The sequence below is a fragment of the Mesoplodon densirostris genome, chromosome X (genome assembly GCF_025265405.1).
Source record: "Mesoplodon densirostris isolate mMesDen1 chromosome X, mMesDen1 primary haplotype, whole genome shotgun sequence".
Taxonomy (NCBI): Eukaryota; Metazoa; Chordata; class Mammalia; order Artiodactyla; family Ziphiidae; genus Mesoplodon; species Mesoplodon densirostris.
Genome location: NC_082681.1, coordinates 122030233 through 122053238, shown reverse-complemented (window position 1 = coordinate 122053238; position 23006 = coordinate 122030233). Strand labels below are relative to the sequence as shown.

At 41.9% G+C, this 23006-nt stretch overlaps 1 protein-coding gene across 16 annotated transcripts in view; it reads right to left on the bottom strand.

Annotated features, from left to right (window-relative positions):
* Window positions 1–23006, bottom strand: part of ADGRG2 (adhesion G protein-coupled receptor G2) — a 110665-nt gene continuing 87659 nt past the window's right edge. For all 16 annotated transcript variants that reach the window (XM_060086343.1, XM_060086355.1, XM_060086339.1 and 13 more), the window contains 13 exons: window positions 20420–20591; window positions 20063–20219; window positions 18219–18362; window positions 17467–17589; window positions 16768–16813; window positions 16542–16645; window positions 15487–15608; window positions 13841–14109; window positions 10772–10871; window positions 9925–10208; window positions 6577–6678; window positions 5429–5581; window positions 1–1726 (listed from right to left, as the gene is read on the bottom strand). In XM_060086343.1, the coding sequence (XP_059942326.1) occupies window positions 1542–1726; window positions 5429–5581; window positions 6577–6678; window positions 9925–10208; window positions 10772–10871; window positions 13841–14109; window positions 15487–15608; window positions 16542–16645; window positions 16768–16813; window positions 17467–17589; window positions 18219–18362; window positions 20063–20219; window positions 20420–20591 (1961 nt within the window). In that variant the 3' untranslated portion in view covers window positions 1–1541. The remainder of the gene's footprint in view (window positions 1727–5428; window positions 5582–6576; window positions 6679–9924; window positions 10209–10771; window positions 10872–13840; window positions 14110–15486; window positions 15609–16541; window positions 16646–16767; window positions 16814–17466; window positions 17590–18218; window positions 18363–20062; window positions 20220–20419; window positions 20592–23006) is intronic.

Genomic DNA, 23006 nt, shown 5'->3' with positions numbered 1-23006 from the left:
TTTTAACATTTTTGTCAATTTTAACGTATAAATACAAGGCAATTAAATAAATCGGAGAAGAAATATTGCAAAGACAAATCAGCACTCACAGAAGTGTATTACATTATTACTGTGGTTAGTCTGGGATACAACATTCACTTGAAATATATGCAAGGGAACCTTAGTGAAAGACCTAACTAAAGGTTTTTGAAATGTTCCTAGTAAGGACATACTTGAGGCACTGATCAAGCAGTTGTAGGTAGGAAGCAAGATAGACTCGCTATGACTAGGAGCAATCAGTGTTTGATACATATGGAAACAATAGCAGTGCAGGATAGTTCACTGTTCCCAAGAGCTGCTCCCCCTTGTCACTATACACTCATCAAGACAATTCTTTAACAAAAATAATTATAGCTCTGGCTGGGCCAGAGTGTACCTACCAGTCATAGCAATCAACAAAGTGCCATGCAGTTGCTTTTTAAAGAACAGTAGTATGATTTTTTTAATGTACACCTCTTTTAAAAAGTAAGCCTACTCTACTGCCCTTTTCTGAAAGGCTCTGGGGATTTGAGAAGTGGCAGTGTATCTCTTCCTCAGTCATGATTTTTCTACCATATGGTCTAGATTACAGTTCCTTCCCTCTCTGTGACCAAGGTATTAAGCTAAACATCTTGGTGCAGCTTCCATAATCTGATGATTAGGGAAGAGGTCAGGAGATGGGTGTCAGTATTGGATGTTATGTACGGTTGTACAGGTGGTACCCTGAACAACGGTGCACCCAAGAGGGTGACTGGGGCTAAAATATGGCCCTCATTCTGTTTGCCAAATCACGAGCCCATGGGGCTGTGTCTGCCCAGTGGGGGCACCTTTTTCTAACTCACTCCAAGGCACTGTATGAGCAAATTGTGGCACTATCTGCTTACATTTTTCCAGTCTGGCTGGCATCATTATTTCTTGATTTCAGTGAAGTTCCTGTATTTCACATCCCATATAATCTCCAAAAGGAGCTTTAGAGGTCACTGAATCAGCAAGGATTTTCTGAATTATCACATTAGACACAACAACACAACCGTGATTCTACAAAGAAAGAAATTTACACAGTAGAAAATAAATACCAAAAATGGAGAAGTAAGATTTTTGACATGTGGGTCACTAGAATTTAGCTTATTTACAACAAAGGCATGCACAACGAAACTCACCAACAGGCTGAAGTCAACAGTGGCTTTATATAATGTTATCAAAGATAACTTAGCATCTTTAACTGGGGCTGGAAGTGAACTACTTTGATTTTTTAAAAACGAGTCTTATTCTTAGTGTGTTGTTTAAAACCAGTCTTCTTTTAAAATGAAGGATAAGAAACCAAATCACAAATGTCTAAGAACCGTGGTATAACGTCTTGGCTTCCTCTTCCAATAGCAACCATTGCCCTCAATTAGCTTATGCTCCTCCAGAAGTTGCCGAGTATAAAATTAGTTGATTTTCATACAACTCACATTGTGTAAAAAATAAGATTGGACATTTTCACACTGTCAGGCAACATGCTTTGATTTTAGGAAAAGGAATCACATTTGCTCAATAAAGTGTAAGCTTCCCCGCTTTGAAGTCCTTCTTAGAGCGATACGGTTTTTACCATTGCAGGAATCTTCTTTCTCATTAAACATGTGCTGTTTTCCAGTGAAATCATGGAGGCACACATCTCCATTCTGAAGACTGAAAGAAAAACCATTCTTCTCTGTAGAAGCATTCGCTGTATGAGGAAAAACAAAATCAGCGTCATGAAGTATCCACAGAAAGCATTTTCAGGGGACAGGAGAAGATGGCGGAAGAGTAAGACGTGGAGATCACCTTCCTCCCCACAGATACATCAGAAATACATCTACACGTGGAACTGCTCCTATGGAAAGCATTTTCAAAATAAACAAACGTCACTTTATTCTTAAGTATGCACATGGAGAGCATGTCTTTTTAAAAAAAAATATGTCTGATATATTGTCATATTTTATTTACTTTTCATTCCTTTCCTAAGACCACTCAAAGTAAGCAAAACAAATTGGAGAATGATTCAGAAACCAGCTCTCTATGGCAGCTTTTTTTAAATAAAATGGTCAAAATATGAAGCAAAGCAATGTTTTTGATTTTAAAAGGCCCATTTCCTAACTCTGGTTGAACATATATTGCCTTCAAGTAGTAGCGTATGTGTAATTTAACTTAAGGTAATATTCTGGTCTCTCCCAAAGGTTAACAGAGATCCCTCACAAGGTTCTTGGTTCCCTAAGACTCCTATAAAGTAAAACTTTGTACCAGAGAAACCCAGAGTGACAACAGTCCTGGCAAGAAAACAAATCATCTCTCATACACTAAACCAGCCCCTCTGACTAAATCAGGGTAAGACTGATTCCCAGGAGGAAACGACAGAGTCCAACCTCAGAGTCCAGGCCAGGGAACAGGTGGGCCTCCCCAACCCCAGGCAGGCCCTGAATATTGTGTGTGTGTGTGTGTGTGTGTGTGTGTGTGTGTGTGTGTTGGCAGGGGTGGGGTGGGCACAGCTGCTGAGATCCTGTGTGTGTGTGTGTGTGTGTGTGTGTGTGTGTGTGTGTGTTGGCAGGGGTGGGGTGGGCACAGCTGCTGAGATCCTCTAGCTCCTTGGCAACATCTTTTTGACCGTTACACCATGTGAAGACAATGTAGAAAGCTGAATAATAAGCCCAACTGTTAGTTCATGCCATAACTATACTAATAATGACAGTGCTGAGAACTTTATAAGAATTATCTCATTTACTACCCCACGGGATGAGTGCTATTATTATCCCCATTTCACAGACGATGGAACTAAGGTGTCAGAAAGTAAGTGCTTTGCTTAAGGTTACATGGCTCAGAAGCAAAAGAGTCAACATGTGATGTCTCTTCCAAACTGTGAGCTTGTGGCCCTGTGTACTGACTGACATGGCTGCTAGTAGCCAAGCCTCCAAGGCGTAACTGAAATATGTAGTATTCACACACACTAGGTGATGGATGTGGCTAACTCAGCTCCATCTCTGGGCATAGAGATGGGCAAGTGACTGTCTGAGGCTGCTGTTCTGATTTAGACATTTTGGTTTGAGGACATTCTTGTGCAGGAACAATTTGACCTGGTATAATAAACAAACCGTTAAACTTCCAGCTTCTTTTTCTGTCATCCATCCCAGATCCTGATGTGCAGGTTATGTGGTATTAAACACGTGGCCATTTTGGTGGCCTAAAATGTACCCCACCCTCACTGTCAGCCATGGAAAATAGCTGTGCGAAATCAGCCACGTCAAGCAGTTGTGCAGGGGGCTTCCCTGGTGGCGCAGTGGTTGAGAGTCCGCCTGCCGATGCAGGGGACACGGGTTCGTGCCCCCGTCCGGGAGGATCCCACATGCCGCGGAGCGGCTGGGCCCGTGAGCCATGGCCGCTGAGCCTGCGCATCCGGAGCCTGTGCTCCGCAACGGGAGAGGCCCCAACAGTGAGAGGCCCACGTACCGCGAAAAAAAACAAAACAGTTGTGCAAAATGTGCTGCCTCCATTCAGTCTGATTCCCCGAAGGATGGCAACATATTGGCAGGCTAGGCAAGTGAGGCTTCGTCTCTGAGTTCTTTCTAGAATATGGAAAAATCTGGCTTTAAGAGCCCCAAACACTTCTATCCAAAGCAGTAGGCTTGACTGATATGTTGTGATTCTGAGGGTTCTTGATGACTCAGCTCACACCTCTGATTTCTCTACTTTGAACTCAGTTTCTCCCACTAACTTATGAATCAGCCTTGACTGCCACTGCCTCTACTCTGTTGACCTGCACTGAGTCACTCCCGCTATAGCAACTTGGCATAGAGCCCAGCTCTCCCTCTGGTATCTACAATAAAGAGCTAAGGCCCCATGGCAACCCTTTCTCATCTGATACGGCAATGGTTCTCAACAACCGGGGGGGGGGGTGGTGGGGCGATTTTATTCCCCAGGGAACATTTCACAATACTGGAAGACATTTTTAGTTGTCACAGCTGGGGGTGTGAGCAGCTGGGTGCTACTGGTACCTGGTGGGTGGAGACCAGGGGTGCTGCTAGACACTCTCAAATGCACATAATAGGCCCCACAACAGAGAGTTATCTAGCCCCAAATGTTAACTGTGCTGAGGTTGAGAAACCTTGATTTAGAGGCCTCCTCTTGTATTTTATTTATTTAAAAACAATTTTTTAAATTAATTAATTAATTTTTGGCTGCGTTGGGTCTCCATTGCTGCGCACGGGCTTTCTCTAGTTGTGGCAAGCAGGGGCTGCTCTTCGTTACGCTGCGCAGGCTTCTCATTGTGGTGGCTTCTCTTGTTGCGGAGCATGGGCTCTAGTTGTGGCTCGCGGGCTTCAGTAGTTGTGGCTCGTGGGCTCTAGAGCACAGGCTCAGTAGTTGTGGCACACGGGCTTAGTTGTTCCACGGCATGTGCGATCTTCCCGGACCAGGGCTCGAACCCGTGTCCCCGGCACTGGCAGGTGGATTCTTAACCACTGCGCCATCAGGGAAGCCCCTCCTCTTGTATCTTAAAAGTCTATACAAACCAGTAGGACATCCCATCTTTGGGAGGCTAGAAAAGATCTGGTAAGTATATGAACCTTCTCACAAATTTATCTGAATTTGTCATGCAAATAACTAATATTCTAAAATGATAAGTAAAGGCAAACTCTCCAGGAAAGGAGAAAGTATACCAGCAGAATTTAAGTTTTTATAAAAATGCAAAAGACATATTAAGAAGCCAAAGAAGAGAGAAACAGATAAGTTTTTATGAGTAATGAACTGCCCAGTCTTTTTGAAAGAAAGAAAACGTAATGGAAGTTCTAGCTAGAAATGTCAGAATTAATGAGTAAAGGAGGCACAGCAGCAATGATCTGTACGTATACTGGAGACATATATAGTCACCAATACAGGTCACAATTCATCTTTCAGTATTTGATATATTCATGGGGATTTGGGCACTGTCACAAGGCAGCCACGCTGTGGAAAAGAATGAACAAACATGACAAGCAAAAAATAGGAAGGTTTAAAAGCGTTGAAGATGTGTATAATTATAGATATACTAAAAAATTGATATAGTCTTACTGACTATTTTAGGTACTGCTTGCACAGAAATAGCATAGGACTGAAGTCTTCGGGCAATACTTAAGTCGGGATTTGCCACATTAAAACTTTTAGGTCGCCATCAATTCCCATCGTGAAAACTTAAATCTTTAAAAAAAAAAACAACCCTTAAATCTTAAAAAAAAAAAACTGCTCTAAAACGAATGAACTTGGATTAATAAACTTTCTCTTTTATAAGGGAACCACCTTTTTGATCCACTAGTCATACATGTAATTATACACTTTGCTTAGCAAAAATGCCATTAAAGGATAAAAGTGCTTTAATACAACAAACACTAGCTTGAGAAATACTATATTGAGACATACGTACCGTTTCCGCTGGTGAGTCCTGAGCAATCATTATTCACTAGCAGCGTGCTGGACTGGGTGGAGTTACTGTTTGACTGTAAGGAATTTGAAGAGCTCGAGACTCCTTGGTTTACAGTCTGCTTCTTTAAACCATTAGTAGCAGTTTTACTCCAGTCTACAGTAGGGTAAGCATTACAGAAAAACAGGGCAGAATGTTGAAACTCAGATGCAGGAGACAGGTCACAGCATAACTCGTTCTAAGAACTGATCTCTCGCTTCCAGATCTTACAGAGAATCCCACATTTCACAGGTTGGTGTGATAAACTGTATTTTCATTTAAGATCGTATACATTCGTCCTTTAAATGACTGCCTAGTTAAAAGTAACCTATGTTCTCTGGGAACTAAAGGCCAAGCTAATTTGATTGTGTCTATAAATATCCTCTGAATTAGGTAATATTTCAGAGCCAAGGACTGTCTTCACAAGAACACAAATCGACCTGCTGTTATGACTAATGGCTCTTCAATCCAGGCAAATGATGGAACTCCAGGTACTGCCATTTTCCAATCTTGTGCAACCAGATCTTTGCAATACTGCGAAGTCTGTATTCATGGGTAATATTTATGCAAAAGGAATTTAGATTTTCAAAGACTACTTCATTTTTCTTATTTTCTTAAAAATGAGCTATTTGCTCTATAACCCAGCAGGGCATAGCTGAAAATAACTTCAAAATAACCAAATGTATGCTAAGGCTTATATATAAAGTCTGGCCCAATAACAAATAAATGAAGTCACTGACAACCAGGACCTGTGGAAAAAAGGTTGAGTCAAGGCTTAAAAAGTTAGGAAGGTAAATATTAAAAATTCTTTGGACAAATGGAAAGCATGCACTCGAAAGGAAATGAATTCTAAAAATTTCACTGTTGCTTCATTCAAGCAGCAGCCAGGCCACTAATTCTATGGCTCACTAAGTTCCCAGATGTGAGTAATTGGTTTTTAATTCACTAGGTTTTTTCCCCTAATGTTCACAATGGATATTCCGTGTTGAGCAGGCTCCATTCATTGATTTCCAGATCCGATATTCCTTTGGCATTAATTGCTTTGGATCTTAACTTATACAATCTTTTCCTCAAGCTTTAAGAGAAGGAGAAAAAGTAAGGTAAATCTTTACCAGAATTTTCAGCCAGTCGTAACTTTCCACAACACAGATACCGTCTCCACTGCTTTCTGACATTCTCTTTTGCTACACAGTAAAAGATGAATATGAAAAATCCTATGGGGAGGGGGGGAAAAACGTAACACAATGAATTCCAAACTAAGACTTGAATGTCATGAGCTTACTCTGCACAAAACATAAAATCTTTGGCAGCCATAGGCAAAATGAAATTTTGCAGACTGAAAATAAAGCCCAAAGTCCTGGGAAAGTTTGCTATCGAAAGGCACCCTGGGAGGACTCTCTTTGTAAGATTAAAAGAATACTTATAAAAAGAATATCACTCCATATGTCCAAAATTGAACTCATTGTCTCACCTCTCACATCCTGTCATTAGCCTTCCCTATCTTTGGAAATACGAGCCATCTACCCAGGATGCCAGCTCAGACCCAGGCTCTGCCAACTAAAGAATGTTGCTGGCCATCCAGCTCTACAAGGATTGAGTCATAAGCCACTGCAGTCACTGACATTCAACACACCCTGAAAGGATTTCAGGATGGAGATCAGGCATGAGGCGCTCTGTGCTCTGGGAAAACTGGTAGAAAAGGCCTTCGGATAATTAGGTATTTTCAGGAGAAAATTTTATGAACCTAGTTTCTTGCATCTTCCCACACTTAGAAAAGCACTAAAAGCATTAACGAAGGTATCTGTGCCTCGTGACAAGCAGTAACCTTCTGCCGAGATGTGTGCTTGACTGTACATACCCCTTCTCCAAACTCACACATATGCTGATCTCCCCCCTTACCTCTTTGGAGCAGTTCTTCAGAGCTTTCTGAGCGGCTGTCTCCCGGACTATATTCCCCCAAAGAAAACTGAAACTCACAGCTCTCATATTGTGCTTTTTTTTTTTTTAATATTTATTTATTTGGCTGTACCAGGGCTTAGTTGCGGCATGTGGGATCTAGTTCCCTGACCAGGGATTGAACCCAGGGCCCCTGCATCGGGAGTGCAGAGTCTTAACCACTGAGCCACCAGGGAAGTCCCTGTGCTTTTTAAATTTCAGTCCACAGCTCCTACCTCCCCGTCCCTCCATATGCGTAATTGATTTCCAAGTTCTGTCAAATGCCATCTCCTCCTCTGTCTCACATCCCTCGCTCCTTCTCTCCAGTCCACAGCCACACCCCTTCCCTGGGCCTTCCCCTCTTCCTCCGAAGCCTGGGGCACCGCAGCCATAGCCTTGTCTACCTTCCAGCCTCCCTGTGACAGGCTCGAGGAAATTCTCCAGTGGTGTCCTGGCCACAAAGAGGGCAACGCTACGGACGTGAAGAGGCCCTCACCTCAGCCTCTGCCTCCACCCTCCACTGCATGCAGGCGCAGGGCTCCCCGCACAGCCCCCTCGCTACCACTCCCCAAGGCTTTGAACGCAAACAAATATTAGCAGAATGAATGGGCGAATTGAGTTCTCCTTCTCCCCGGCCCCCAACCTATCTACTTTAAAACCTTCATGTTAAAATATCAGGTTTGCTTCTAGTAAGGTACACGTGCCCAGCCTGAAGACTGATATCTCGAGTACTGCACACCTTTGTCCACCTGCCACCCTGGGCAGCTACACTTGGTTGCATTAGGGGAGAGATCAAAATGGGGGTACCCAAGGCCCAAATCAGAACCTGTATACATCTCTCCTTTTATCAACCCCAAAGCCCTGTGAATTAGGCTTTAGTTCCCTTTGATAAATGAAACAATACATTCTTTCTGTCCACTCATATTCTAATGAGAAGTCATTCTAGGGAAATGAAAAAGAGGCAGGTTCAGTTTCCACAGTAAATATGCGACGGTAGGTACCTCGCTTTCATGTTTACGATTAGTGTGATTTGGGCATATATTTTTTCTCTTTCAAATAAGTGTCTCTTACTTTTAGCATGCCATTGTTGGCAAATAAAACTTTTCTAAGTAGTCCAACACCTGGATATACCAGTTCAGGAACTGTACATTGTAGGTAAAAATGAACAACTGTATGTAACCAGCAAGCACATTAACTGGCTTCCTACAAATAAAATAAGAACCGGTAGCCAAATTAGGCATTTGAATTCAATCTCAGGTTAATGAACTATATGCCTGAAAGAACTACAGGAGGATGCTATGGGAGCTAAAAGCCACCAGGAAAAGATGAAAACGAGTGGATGAGAATGCAATTAAAAGGCATCAACACAGAGTATTTGGAGTAAAAGGAAACCAAGGGACACGAATGATTGTTATTGTAACGTAAACTTATTAGCCTGCTCCGCTTTTAATGCCAAAGTGCGTCCATGAAAAATTAATCACAGCTGGGACTTCCCTGGTGGCGCAGTGGTTAAGAATCTGCCTGCCAATGCAGGGGACACGGGTTCGAGCCCTGGTCTGGGAATATCCCACATGCCACAGAGCAACTAAGCCCGTGCGCCACAACTACTGAGCCTGCGCTCTAGAGCCCGCAAGCCACAACTACTGAGCCTGCACTCTACAGCCCGTGCTCCACAACAAGAGAAGCCACCGCAATGAGAAGCCCGGGCACCGCAATGAAGAGTATCCCCCGCTCGCCGCAACTAGAGAAAGCCCGTGCGCAGCAACGAAGACACAACACAACCAAAAAAAAAAAAAAAAAAGGAAAAATTGAAAAAAATTAATCACAGCTGACAACTCTTTTATAATGCTGATCTAGAGAAATGAGTAATTTGCTTTCCTAAAGAATACAATGAGACCAAAGGAAAAAAAAAAAAGAATACAATGGAAGAGGGTTCCCAAATGACTGCGGCTGGGCTTCATTAACAAAGGGGAAGCTCCGAGGTCAAGGGTCACACGCAGAGCCTGCCCTTCCTGCTGCATGTCAGGGCAGAGCAACTGGGTGGGATTAAGTACTGGGCCAGGCTGCTGCCACTGACTTCACATTTATCATTGTCTTCAAATCAAACACAGACCTAGGAGGTCAGAGTGGTGAGACCTCACGGGGACATTTATGGGTATGTGCACTTTTCTGTATGCATGTTCTACTTCAATAAAAAAGTTAAAAGAAAAAAAGGTAAGGAACCAGGTGAAGGAAGAGTGATTGACTCTCCCAGAAACAGTTCCTGGTAGGTTCCCCTTGATATGTTTGTTCCCTCCCAGGAGGTAGTGATGGATAAGGAGGAAAAAGGACCACTTCTTGAATTTAACGAATTTAGCCTTTCTTCCAAGGCTCTCAGAGCACCCTTTCTCAAAGTTAAATCTGTTTTTCAATGATTATATCTTAAGCTACTAAGTAAGCCACTTTGCAGATACTCTAACTTTTAGTAGCAATATTTTTCAGTTCTACTGGGTCATTCAGTGTGTATTTAGTGCTGTAGAGCTTACCTTGTAAGGTGTTAAAGATGGCAAAGAGATACATGAAGGTGACATTAACTGGTCCCCAGGCAAAGAAGGCAAAGCCCCAAGTAATTCCTAGTAAAAACGTAAGGCCAGCGACACTCCTGAGATCTTGAATACTGGTTTTTCGCTGGGCTCCCAGTTGCTTCTTCTTTTTAATTCGACAAAGTTGAACCAGGACCACAATGAACATGCTGACATTCAGCAAAAATATCACACAGAAATATCCCACAACTGTAATATAGAATACAGCATTGCTGTTGATCCAGCAACTGGAATTGGGGGGAAAAAACAGGGAAAACATATCATGGTTTTTTTTGCTGAAATATGGTTCCAAATGATAACAATGAATCTATATTGTTTTACTGAAACATTTTCCTACAATTACAAGAGGAAAAAAAAAGATAAAACCTCTGATCTCCACAGCCATTTATAGATCTAGGGGAAAAACTCCAAGAGGGTTTATTTTAGGACCCTTGGTGATTGAAAGTATTTAAAAAATATCCTTTGAAGACATTAAAAGATTTTATCCCCTTTAGATCCTAGTAACTCCATTCCATGAGTCTTTACTAATATAGTGTAGCTGGTATTTTATTTTTATCAGAGGCTTATAAAAGTATTTTCGAAATACTTCCTAATTCATTTTTTTAACACATAGTAGCATGGCTTTTCTAACTAGCTGATCTCATTACATATATAACTGCAAAGCCTGCTGTAAATGTTACTGGATTTTATTAGGATGAGAGCCAGTTGATATGCTGATTAGAGCCTCCATTTTCTTGGAGAATTCTGCTTTCCAGTTCACTTAACGTTCCGTGGGGGGCTTTGTACTCACAAGTGATCAGGTGACCCGTTGGGGAATTTCCCATAGGATCCAAGTCCATAGTTATCTGGAGATATAATCAGGACAATGGTCACAACCACAGCTGGTACCCCTGGAAGATGGGAAACATCAGTCACACACAGTTCTAATAACCAAAGGTGGTGAGAAGAAAGAATAGAGATCACGTTCTATTTTCTTCTGAAATAGCAGAGACTGGTGAGCTGTTCACCAAACCCAGTTTCTCTTCCTCCCGGCACGTGGCTGGCCATCTCCCAGCCTCTCTTACAGCTAGGTGTATGTGGCTACTTGACTAGGTCTTGGCCAATGGAACATGGACAGAAGTGATTTGCTCCACTTCTTGGCCTAGCCCATAAAAACCTCCAGTGAGTTTCTCTACTCTTTTCTCCCAAATTCGGAGCAACCTTGGAAGCCCTGTCTTGAGGCAGAGTCTCCAGCAGTTTGGCTCCTGAAAAATCACAAGACCAGAGACCGCTCCACTTCTGCTAACTGGACTGCACATGAGTGAGAAATTACCTGCTCCTGACATTTCAGGGTTTGTCTGCTATGGTAGGTAGTGTTAGCCTTAACTTACACCCATCTGGAATGTAATTTTAAGGGTCAGGTGGCAGGCAAAGTGAAGGACTCCAAAATATACACCGAAGAATCAACCTGTTAGGGTTACCAGCAACTTCTGGAAAATCTTTCATTATGAACCCCAAAGCCCTCAACTGATTATCTGGAACCCGTTGATGGACTGAGATGCCTGACCTGATTGATTTGGGGGTGTTGACTGCCACTACACTGGCTCTCTCACTGGCTCTCTCAGGGTGCTCGGGCTAAGAGGAAGCATAATGAAAAGCCTCCTCCCCGCTTAAAGTGACCTTGGGCTGGGAAGGAGTCCGTCTCACCCCTCTACGCCATCGCTCCCCACCCCACGCTGACACTTCACAGACCAGCCTGGCATACAATCTCAGGGCTCTGGTAAATAAAAAACAATTCCTTCTCACAGCCAGGTTGGGCTACCTGGTACCATCTAACATAATATTTCATTTAATTCTTTTGTATTTGTACCTTACGGAGACACTGACATATGGTGACTTCCTAAGTGAGACATCTTCCTGAAAAGAAAACACTGGGGGTGTGGAGCTTTTCCTTGACGAGGGAATCTGACCATTCAGGATTGTACAAAGAAGACGGAATCCATGCCCAAGATCAGAGGCAGTGACTTCTTTTTCTGGGAATAAGTGACTTTCTAGAAAGGTGTTGTTCTGTTACTCTTCACAAAGATATAATAACAAGCAGGATGACAAGGGAGGAAAAGGGTCTGCAATCCTATTGCATAGGGAATATCTGAAGGAATATTTATTTATTTATTTAATATACATATACTTTTAAATATGTTTTGATGTGGACCATTTTTAAAGTCTTTATTGAATCTGTCACAATATCACTTCTGTTTTTTGTTTTTTGTTTTTTTTGGCCTGAGGCATGTGGGATCTTAGCTCCCCAACCAGGGATTGAACCTGCACCCCCTGCATTGGAAGGCGAAGTCTTAGCCACTGGACCGCCAGGGAAGTCCCTGAAGTAATATTTAGCCTGAAGAAGATAAGGGAGTCTGGGAGGGATGGTGGCTATAATACAGTGGAAGGGATATGCATAAGAAATTAGAAAGCCAGCCTCGGCTGTTCTCGAGCTGCGGAAATTAGGGTAAATCACGTCATCACTTTGAGCCAGGTTTTTCACCTGGTATTAGCAATAACTGCCTTGCTAACTTCACTGACTTGTCTCTTATGGGGTTACTTGTGTGAAAATACGTTGAGAAATAGAGCATTATACATATATATTACATGTAGATTATCTAAAGGACTCTTTGGCAGAAGAGGTATCAGCTTATTATTTTTTTTCCTGAGAAAGCAAAACCAAGACCGCTGGGTAAGTGCCACCAGAGAGCCAAGTGAAATTAATGGAAAAACAGACCTGCAGAGCTTTAGAAGATGGTCATTGGCTGCCTTGTAACATATTAAAAACGAGACAACAGGCCCCAAATGGATTCGCTTATGCTAGCCACAGGTCACCAAACTGAGACTTAACTCCATTACAGAGTTAAGTCTTCGGCTCACCCAGAAATGGAATCTTAAACCAGTCAATCCGAAATCACCTTATCAGCACTAGGTAGGTAACCTGCCTGATAGACCCCTGCCACCCCTGAAGGAAAGTAACCTTGCAATAACCAACCCGCTTTATTGCCCAGAATGACTTCCTTATTCCTGCTTCCTTCTGCCTATAAAAAGTCTTTCACTTGGTACAGCTCCTCAGAGCTCCTTTCTATCTGCTAGACGGGATGCTGCCTGATTCATGAATTGTGAATAAAGCCAGTAAGATCTTTCAAATGTACTCAGTTGAATTTTGTTTTTTAATGAAGGTAATGAGCTCCCCAACAATAGAAAAATTCAAGCAGAGGTTAAATTATCTTTAGTCAAGGGTAAGTCAAGTCCAGGAGGCTCCTACATTTGGTGGGGAGTTGGATGAATAAACCTTCAAGATCTTGGGGGCGTCTAAGACTCTGTGATCCACCACTGACAGGTGGCATCATGTGAAATACCGGGCCGGTGTGGTGATGAAGTTACATTAGGTTTTATCTGTACGTTCTCTTGCTCTGCCCTGCTGAGCACACTGTTGTGCACATGTGTGAATCTGGGAGGTACAGAGCAGAGTGAGGCTGGCTGGGAGCTTGGGGACGGACAGTCTGGCCTCATTATCACCAAGCTAATATTTTCAATTGATTGAGCACCTTCTGTGTGCCAGCCCCAGTTCTAGTTACTGGAGATACGAAGAGGATTCATAGCCCTAACCTCAGAGTGTTGCGGTCATAACCAATTCAGGGTAAATATACAGGTGTTCTAGGAAGAGACTTGACGAGGTTGCTCTCTGGGCAGTGAAACATGAAAAGGAGGATAAAGCTGTTTTAGAAACCTGCCAAGTATGACCTGCTTCATCAGTGTCTCTATCTGATTAAAAATCAAAACACTGGGGAAAAAGCAGAGAAAACCCAGGCACTGTGTGAGCAAAAATTATACATACCCCAACCAACAATGCAGAATTTAAGGATGTATTTTCGGATGTAAGTATTAAACACTTTGACAAGGGCCAGGTACATATGGAATGCTTCCAGGCCCATCCAAGTGAATGAGACCAAGAGGAAATAATGCAGAAATATAGCCACTGAGATGCAGAGGCCTCTTATGTCATACAAAGCAATCCATGAGTCCAAGAGGAACGCCAGATTCAGCAGCAGCAGAGCTGCACACAGCTGGATGAGGATTTTGGAAGGGTAATCCCTCCGGATCTTTCTAAAAGAAAAGGACAAAAAAAGAATTAGCATCACAATCTGCCAACGTTTATGTGAACATATCTGTGTTCTAGGCAATTTATTTTTATTTTTTGGTAAATGTATATATGTATACATTTCCTCTCTTTGAGCGTGGGTGTGTATGTGTGGGGGGGAGGCATTAAAGCCAACAATAACAACAAAGGAAAAATCAAAACCAAATCATCTGTGATAACCATATGGAAAATTCATGTTTATATTTCTGTGGAACCTTTTAATACATGCCGACTATTGACCCATCCTTTCAAATAGTTTGTAGTGGAATCTTCTGAGCACCCACCTCCATTTCTCCCAAACTACTTCTAGAAGCATTGTGCTGCTTCTCATACAATAGGCTCCTCTATTCAGATCTTCAAAAAGCCAGATTCTCCTGTTATCTTATGTTAGTAGTTAAAATGAGATCATGGAAAGAAGAGTTCAAACTATAGCTAAATGAAACAGCCAAAGGAAAATACAGCTAACTGATGACATATACATGTTTATGTGTGTGAAATTAGATCTGGTGAGATCATTCTGAGTAATGGTTGACCTTATAGTAATTTAGTCTCATTAATCATATTTCCAAAGGTCCACTAGAAGATCTGTAGTCACAGATGGACCCTAAGTTTGGCACTAAAAGTAAATTTGTGCATTTCCTGATCAGTGTCCAAAATCTAAATCCCGGAATTTACATATTATTTCATTTAGTTAATGCAATAAAAGTGCCTATATTTCTTTTCCGACAGAATTTATTGGAATCCCCCCCAGAAGTGACCAAAGGGACCCTTCTGATAAGCCAAGAAGGAGATGCTGTCATTCGGAATGTCATTCTTTTATTTTATTTTATTTTTTTTCAGAATGTCATTCTTGCTTTGACCTACAAAGCCACACTCACTGAGTATCTATTTTTCAGTGACACTTGATACCCTTTATTCTTCTTCATCCCCACACCTGTTAATGCATTTAATCTTTTGTGTTTGCTCAGTATTATTTAGAAACTTAACATATTAAACACAGCTCTTGTGCTGTACATGGAGCTATGGTCTATTTCACATTGTAAGCTCTTGGGTTTCGGGGTCTGCATCCATCTTTCATTTCTCACTTAATGTCAGCTAGGTACCAGGCATCATTTTAGGGTACAAGGATGATTAAGACACAACCCCTGCCTTCAGTGAGTGCACAAACTAATGGAAGGAAGGAAGTATATAAACCAAAGTCCCATGAAGTTTTACATATAGGTGGCCCCACTAGATGGGTGGACAGGATAAGCTAGGCCAAGGAGCATGCTTAATTAATTAATATACTTTGGCAATTGAGGTGCTATGTCATATAATCCAAGTTTCCAGTTGTGGATACTCACTCAAAGGCTATGTAGGTTACAAGAGTAACTGACAAAAAAATTGATGAAAGCCCACAACCAATATAGGTGATAAATGTCAGGGCCATTAACTGAGCCGGTGGCAAGGGTGTTCGAGACAAGTCCTGGAAAATAAAATATTGCTTTCAAGACCAAATATTTTAAAATAAATAACAGAGTCATAATTTACATTTATTGGGTATTCAGGTACCCGTCCATATTTCGTTCAACAAACCTACAAGATAGGCGCAATTATTATCATCGTGTAAAGATAATAAAACTGAGGCCCAGAGAGGTTAAGTAATTAAGTAATAGTTCGTTAAGGTTAAGTAATAGTTCGTTAAGGTTAAGTAATTAAGTAATAGTTCGTTCAACAAACCTACAACATAGGCGCAATTATTATCATTGTGTAAAGATAATAAAACTGAGGCCCAGAGAGGTTAGGTAATTTGCCCAGGGTCACACAGCTACAAAGTAGAGGAGCCAGGATCCAAATTCAGGTCTGGTTGACTCCAAAGCCCATGTACTTGATCACTGCATTATGGTGCACCAGAAAAGCACCAGGCTAGAAGCCAAAAGACATGAATTTGGCTTCTGGCTCTTATATTTCTTAGTTCTATGACTGTAGACAATTACCTAACAAGTGAGTCTTAATTCTGACTTCATTAATATGAAAATAACAACTCCCTATTCTACCTATCTTGCTGGATTGTTGGGAAGATTAAATAATTTATGTGAAATGTTTTATAAAATTTTAAAGTGCATTACAAACTATTTTTATTACCCATTTTAATCTGAATTCCCTAGTCCTCTTATAGCTATCTTAAAAAGAAAAACTTAAATGTAAAAATAGAGTGCGAAAAAATACTTCTATGTTCAAGTATTTTCCTTCGAGTACATTTGCTTATTAGAAGAGTAATTTCATTGGCCTATAACTTTGCCACAATATCATGAAACCTGCTGACCTATCAAAGTTATCCATCAGATTAGACATCATGGTATGATGCCCAGCTAACCCTCAGACCCAAATCTAAGGCCAGGTAGAGTGGGGATATTACCAGTAGGACGCCGAAGCTTGTAAGGTGGCTGCAGGTACAGGTGGTTTCATTTAGCCTCCTGTCTTTGACAGAGCAGCCATCAGATGACCAGCCTCCTCTGCCACCTGTTGGCATTAGAAAGAGCGTCTGCCCCATCAGCAAAGCCACTGCCCCAATCACTGCTCCTCCCTCCTTGCTTCCCCTCCCCTACCCACTCAAGACTGAAAAAGTTATGTCTGGAACCTACCGTTTCTGCCCAAGTCCCAAAATACACATCTCACTGTTAAGTCATCCTGTAACAGAAAGATAAACTACAAATAATTAATTTACAGAACTGAAAACACTGGAAAGCAATTAGAAAAAAAACGATATTTTAAAATTTCAGAATCTCATTCCTGATTTTAGGAGAGTTCTTATTTTACACTGATCTCTAGAAGCAAGTGAGTCTCATATAGGTCAGCACTTAAACTCAGCAATCGTGCATAGGAACCACCTTGAGGCCTTGCTAAAAGGCACATTCTGATTCAGTGGGGCTGGGGTGGGGCCTGAGAGTCTGCATTGCTAGCAAGTTCCCAGCTGATGCTGATGCTGATGCTGCAGGTCTGCAAACCACACTTTGAGCAGCGAGGTCATAGATGATGCTCAGTGTGAACTGAACTAAGATGCTTTCTCTTTGGAGGTGAGAATCAGACCTGTAGCCGCAGATATAAAGCACTGAAAACTGGCAGTAAGAGCTTGCTTTTTACACTGCTCCTTCTTGGAAATTAGGAAGGCAGTTATCAGGCATGCTAAAACCCAGCGGAGTGACTATGTGATTCCAGTCTTACACACTGCCCTAACTGGGTCTAAGGTTCTGCTGAATTTACTTTTTTCAGGCAAAGTCTTACAGGCATAGTTTGCATGAGGTGTTTCTGGTCAATGAACAGACCAGACAGGCCCCTCCCACCTGGCTCCGGTGGATGTGCTTTAATGTAACCGTCACGTTTCTTGTCAAATTCTTGACTGTCAGGTTCGCCACGCTCGAGGAAATGACATAGCTGATCAGAGAGAGGTTCTCCAAGGCAGGGTCCTAGCACACCAAAGAATCAACAAGATGGCAAGGGAAAATGAAATGTTATCAGAGAATTTTAGAGCTAGAAGGGACCCTACGGACTATTTAGTCCACACTGTTTATTTTACTACCTAGGTCAGGAATTCAGGGGCAGGGAGTAAAGTGACTTTCCCAAGGACCATAATGAGAAGCAGAGCTTATTCCACTATACAGTGCTCTAAATGCTGAGTTAAATTTCACAGATTGACACAACGAGACCCTCATGAATCTTAAAGGGAACATGACATTAAGCCATTTAAGCTGTGTGTTCCTGAGCAAGTTACTTAACCTCTCTGTGCCTCCATAGCCTCATCTGTAAAACTGGGATAATAATTCAATAGTTCCTCCCTCATGATGTTGTTGAGAGGATTAGAGTTAACATTTCTAAGTGCTTATGATACTGCACGGCAGTTGATAAATGCTATGTGAGTGTCAGTTATTGTTATTTATCCTCAGCAGCATCATTAGGTCCTGTTTAAAATAAACTACAGCTTTTCAGCAATTCATGTGACTTATAGCAGGCTTAAGAATATGTGAGGATTAAAAGAAATAAAACTCCCTTAGTCCCCCTCAAAACCTAAACCAAAAGCAATTAGAAGCAACTTTACCTGAAACAGGGCAGGTGTTTCAAAAAAGTTGAACTGCACCCTGGAAGCCAGCTCCACATCATTAGCTGGTAAATTACTCATCAGCGATGAAGGCAGAGTAATAATACCAATACTATTCTCAGGAGCCTGAGTTTCCAGAGAAACCTGAAAATCAAGTAAAAGATCATAAAGATGTCTGGGGCTAGTATAATCAAGAGATGGAAAACACAACACCTAATTAAGACGGAGGATCCTGTAAGGGCATTTATTTGTGGTGTCTCTATTGGTTCTTCTTGTTTCTCTGATTGCTATGAAATTAGAGGATGTGTAATAGGGAGATGAGGCCTCAGAGCAGGAAAGGAAACATTTTTTTTTTTTTTTTTTTTTTTTGCAGTACGTGGGCCTCTCACTGTTGTGGCCTCTCCCGTTGCGGAGCACAGGCTCCGGACGCGCAGGCTCAGTGGCCATGGCTCACGGGCCCAGCCGCTCTGCGGCATGTGGGATCTTCCCGGACAGGGGCATGAACCCGTGTCCCCTGCATCGGCAGGCGGACTCTCAACCACTGCGCAACCAGGGAAGCCCGGAGAGGAAACATTTTAAGGATAAAGGATATACAGAAACAATCAGAAAGTGCAGGATACTATATGTCAATTATATCTCAATAAAGCTAGGGTGGGAGGGGAGAAAGTTCAGGATAACTGCAGAGCCCAAGGAGACCACAGCAGCAGACACACCAACTTGGTGACCTGTTAGGGCAAAGTCATCATAGAACCACATGCACTAAACTTTTAAAGGGAAGACTATACAAATTAAGTTTAAAGGTGAGACTTGGTTTTACTTGCATGTTTCCAGTCCCCAATCCCTCTAATAGAAAACACTAGAAGCAGGATTGATATACAGCACCACTATTCACACCAGTGTAGTCCTAACACTTGTTAAAATATTGAAATGGGGACTTCCCTGGTGGCATAGTGGTTAAGAATCCGCCTGCCAATGCAGGGGACATGGGTTCGAGCCCTGGTCTGGGAAGATTCCATATGTGATGGAGCAACTAAGCCCATGCGCCACAACTACTGAGCCTGCGCTCTAGAGCCCGCAAGCGACAACTACTGAGCCCACGTGCCACAACTACTGAAGCCCGTGCTCCACAACAAAAGAAGCCACTACAATGAGAAGCCCACGCGACACAACGAAGAGCAGCCCCCACTTGCCGCAACTAGAGAAAGCCCGCGTGCAGCAACGAAGACCCAATGCAGCCAAAAATAAATAAATAAACTTATATATTAAAAAAAATACTGAAATGGGTCAAAAAGTAGCTGGTACCAAACGTAAAATAGCTAGTGGGGAAGCAGCCGCATAGCACAGGGAGATCAGCTCAGTGCTTTGTGACCACCTAGAGGGGTGGGATAGGGAGGGTGGGAGGGAGACGCAAGAGGGAGGGGATATGGGGATATATGTATACATACAGCTGATTCACTTTGTTATACAGCAGAAACTAACACACCACTGTAAAGCAATTATACTCCAATAAAGATGTTAAAAGAAAAAAAAAAAAAAAAAGCAAAGTAGCCGGTGTCAGGTCTCTCCCAACTGACTAGAACCCGCTGAACACCTCCCCGACTTGACTGCCCCCCCCAAACTTCCACAAGCCAGCTGCTAAAGGGTTAACACTGGGCACACTGAGATCCTGCTCCAGCCAAGACCAATGTCCTTTTTTTTTGATTCTGTGGCGCCCCATTGTTCTAGATGTTAAATATTTTGAATATCACCCCTGAGTATAGCAGTAATTGCCTCAATAATGAAGTACACAGGGACTTATAATCATATACAAAAAAAGGTCTTTTCCACAATAAATTAGGATGTACCTGAAGATTTGCAGGGTCTTGGGCAGCAAAAGTAGTTGTGTCAAAATTACTGGCGTTCACTCTGATCACAGCCAGAGCCAAAGAAGGGGAGGTCAGACTTATGGTCTTGGTTGAAAAATTCAGCTGTAAGCCAATGTCATCCACTACTTTTAGCAATCTGTAAAGAGAAGTAGCCGTTCAAATTCAGCACCTCCACTTTGTTTTCCCCAGTCTAAGCAAAATATAGAGTAGAAACTTAACAAGTCATCATGAACCTCGTACGTGGGAGAAAAATACTTGGCTTTAATTAATCATATAGAAGCATCATTATCATTAGAGGGTCCCCTCTCATGACCACATCAGTTTGCTAAGTCATACCTTTGGGCCAAAGGGGCCAGCAAGGTGGGCGGGGAATGAAGGAGTTTGCTGACTTGGTTTATCATTTGTCCTGCGAGGTTAGGCTCCAAGCTGCCTAAGGAAAGAACCTTCTCCATCCGGGACACTTGGTTCTCAAGCTCAGAAACACTGATGCTGCTGGTGTGAACAATTTCTGTAACAGAGAGCCAAATCACTTTCTGAACACATAATGGAAAAATCACTAATGAAGAAACACACATAGACTCTGTGACCTAGCAAACCCACTCCTAGGTATTTGCCCCAAGGAGATGAAAACCTGTCTTAAGAAGACATGTTCATAAATGTTGATAGTAGCCTCTTTCATAATAGTCCCAAACTAGAAACAACCCAAATGTCCATCGACTGGAGAATGAGGAAACAAACCGTGGTCCATCCACACAGTGGAATATTACTCAGTAATAAAAAGGAATGAACTGCCAATAAATGCAACAACATGGACAGGTCTCCAACAGTCCAATGTATTACGTTACATGAAAGAAGCCAGACTCAAAAGGCTACATACTGTGTGATTCTCTTCATATGACATTCCAGAAAAACTGAAAGCATAGGGAAACAAAACATATCAGTGGTGCCCAGAGGCTTGGGGTAGTGGGTAGGAGTTGACTACAAAGGGACACGAGGGAACTTTGGGGATAGTGGAAACGTTATATTATCATGATGGTGGTTACGTGACTGTGAGCATTTATCCAACCTCGTAGAACTATAAAAATTTCATTCATCTATAGAACTGGATGAATTTTATTGCAGGTAAATTATACTTCAAGAAAGTTAACTAAAAAAAATGTAAAAGCACGTTAGTGTATTTAGTGTATATCTGTATAAGCATAAATATACATGTATTTAATTTATAGCATGAATACAGAACTTTATGTGGGTAACTAAAAGCTCTTTTTGTGGAAAGGAGAATATTATGAAATCAACAGTTGGACTACCAGCTGTAAGCCTGATTTTTAGTAGTGTTTTTAATTGGGATACAATGATATAAACCTGTCTAACAACAAAGAACTCTCTCTTTTAATTTTATTGAAGTATAGTTGATTTACAATGTTGTGTTAATTTCTGCTGTACAGTAAAGGGACTCACTTATACATATATATATTCTTTTTCATATTCTTTTCCATTATGGTTTATCACAGGATATTGAATATAGTTCCTTGTACTATATACAGTACATTGTTTATCCATTCTATATATACTAGTTTGCATCTGCTAATCCCAAACTCCAATCCTTCCCTCCCTTACCCCTCTCCCCCTTGGCAACCCCAAGTCTGTCCTCTATGTCTTGTGAGTCTGTTTCTGTTTTGTAGATAATTTCATGTGTGTCATATTTTAGATTCCACATATAAATGATATCATATGGCATTTGTCTTTCTCTTTCTGACTTACTTCACTTAGTATGATAATCTCTAGGCCCATCCACGTCGCTGCAAATGGCATTACTTCATTCTTTATTTTTTTAAAATTTTTATTTATTTTTTGGCTGCATTGGGTCTTTTTTGCTGTGCACGGGCTTTCTCTAGTTGCGGTGTGTGGGCTCAGTAGTTGTGGCACGCGGGCCCTAGAGTGCGTGGGCTTCAGTAGTTGCAGCGTGTGGGCTCTAGGGCACACGGGCTTCAGTAGTTGTGGCACACGGGCTCAGTAGTTGTGGCTCGCGGGCTCTAGAGCGCAGGCTCAGTAGTTGTGCACGGGCTTAGTTGCTTGGCGGCATGTGGGATCTTCCCAGTCCAGGGATTGAACCTGTGCCCCCTGCATTGGCAGGAGGATTCTTAACCACTGCACCACCATGGAAGTCCTATTTCATTCTTTTTAATAGCTGAGTAATATTTCATTGTATATATATGTATAAAACACATGTATATAAAAAACATCTTCTTTATCCATTCATCTGTCGATGGACATTTAGGTTGTTAACATGTCTTGGCTATTGTAAATAGTGCTATGAACACAGGGGGTGCATGTATCTTTTCAAATTTTAGTTTTGTCTTTGTATATGCCCAGGAGTGGGATTGCTGGATCATATGGTAACTCTATTTTTAGTTTTCTGAGGAACCTCCATACTGTTCTCCATAGTGGCTGCACCAATTACATCCCCACCAACAGTGTAAGAGGGTTCCCTTTTCTCCACGCCCTCTCCAGCATTTATTATTTGTAGACTTTTTAATGATGGCCATTCTGACCGGTGTGAGGTGATACCTCACTACAGTTTTGATTTGCATTTCCCTAATAATTAGCAATGATGAGCATCTTTTCATGTGCCTATTGGCCACCTGTATGTCTTCTAACAAAGGAGTCTCTTGATTTCACCACCTAACATCCTGTTTGTTATTTTGCATATTCCCTTCGAATCTTTATCCACCTGTTATAACTTACTAACTTACAAACATGGTGTGCCAACTATTTACTGTCACGTTATTTTCACTTCACCCAAGACTTGAAAAATGCCCCAAGTTTCTATCTAGCTGTTCTTATGCACAGCTGCGTAATAGACATTTTGTTGAGGTGGCATATCATATTTCATCACTCCTCTCTTGTGGAATTCAAAAACACG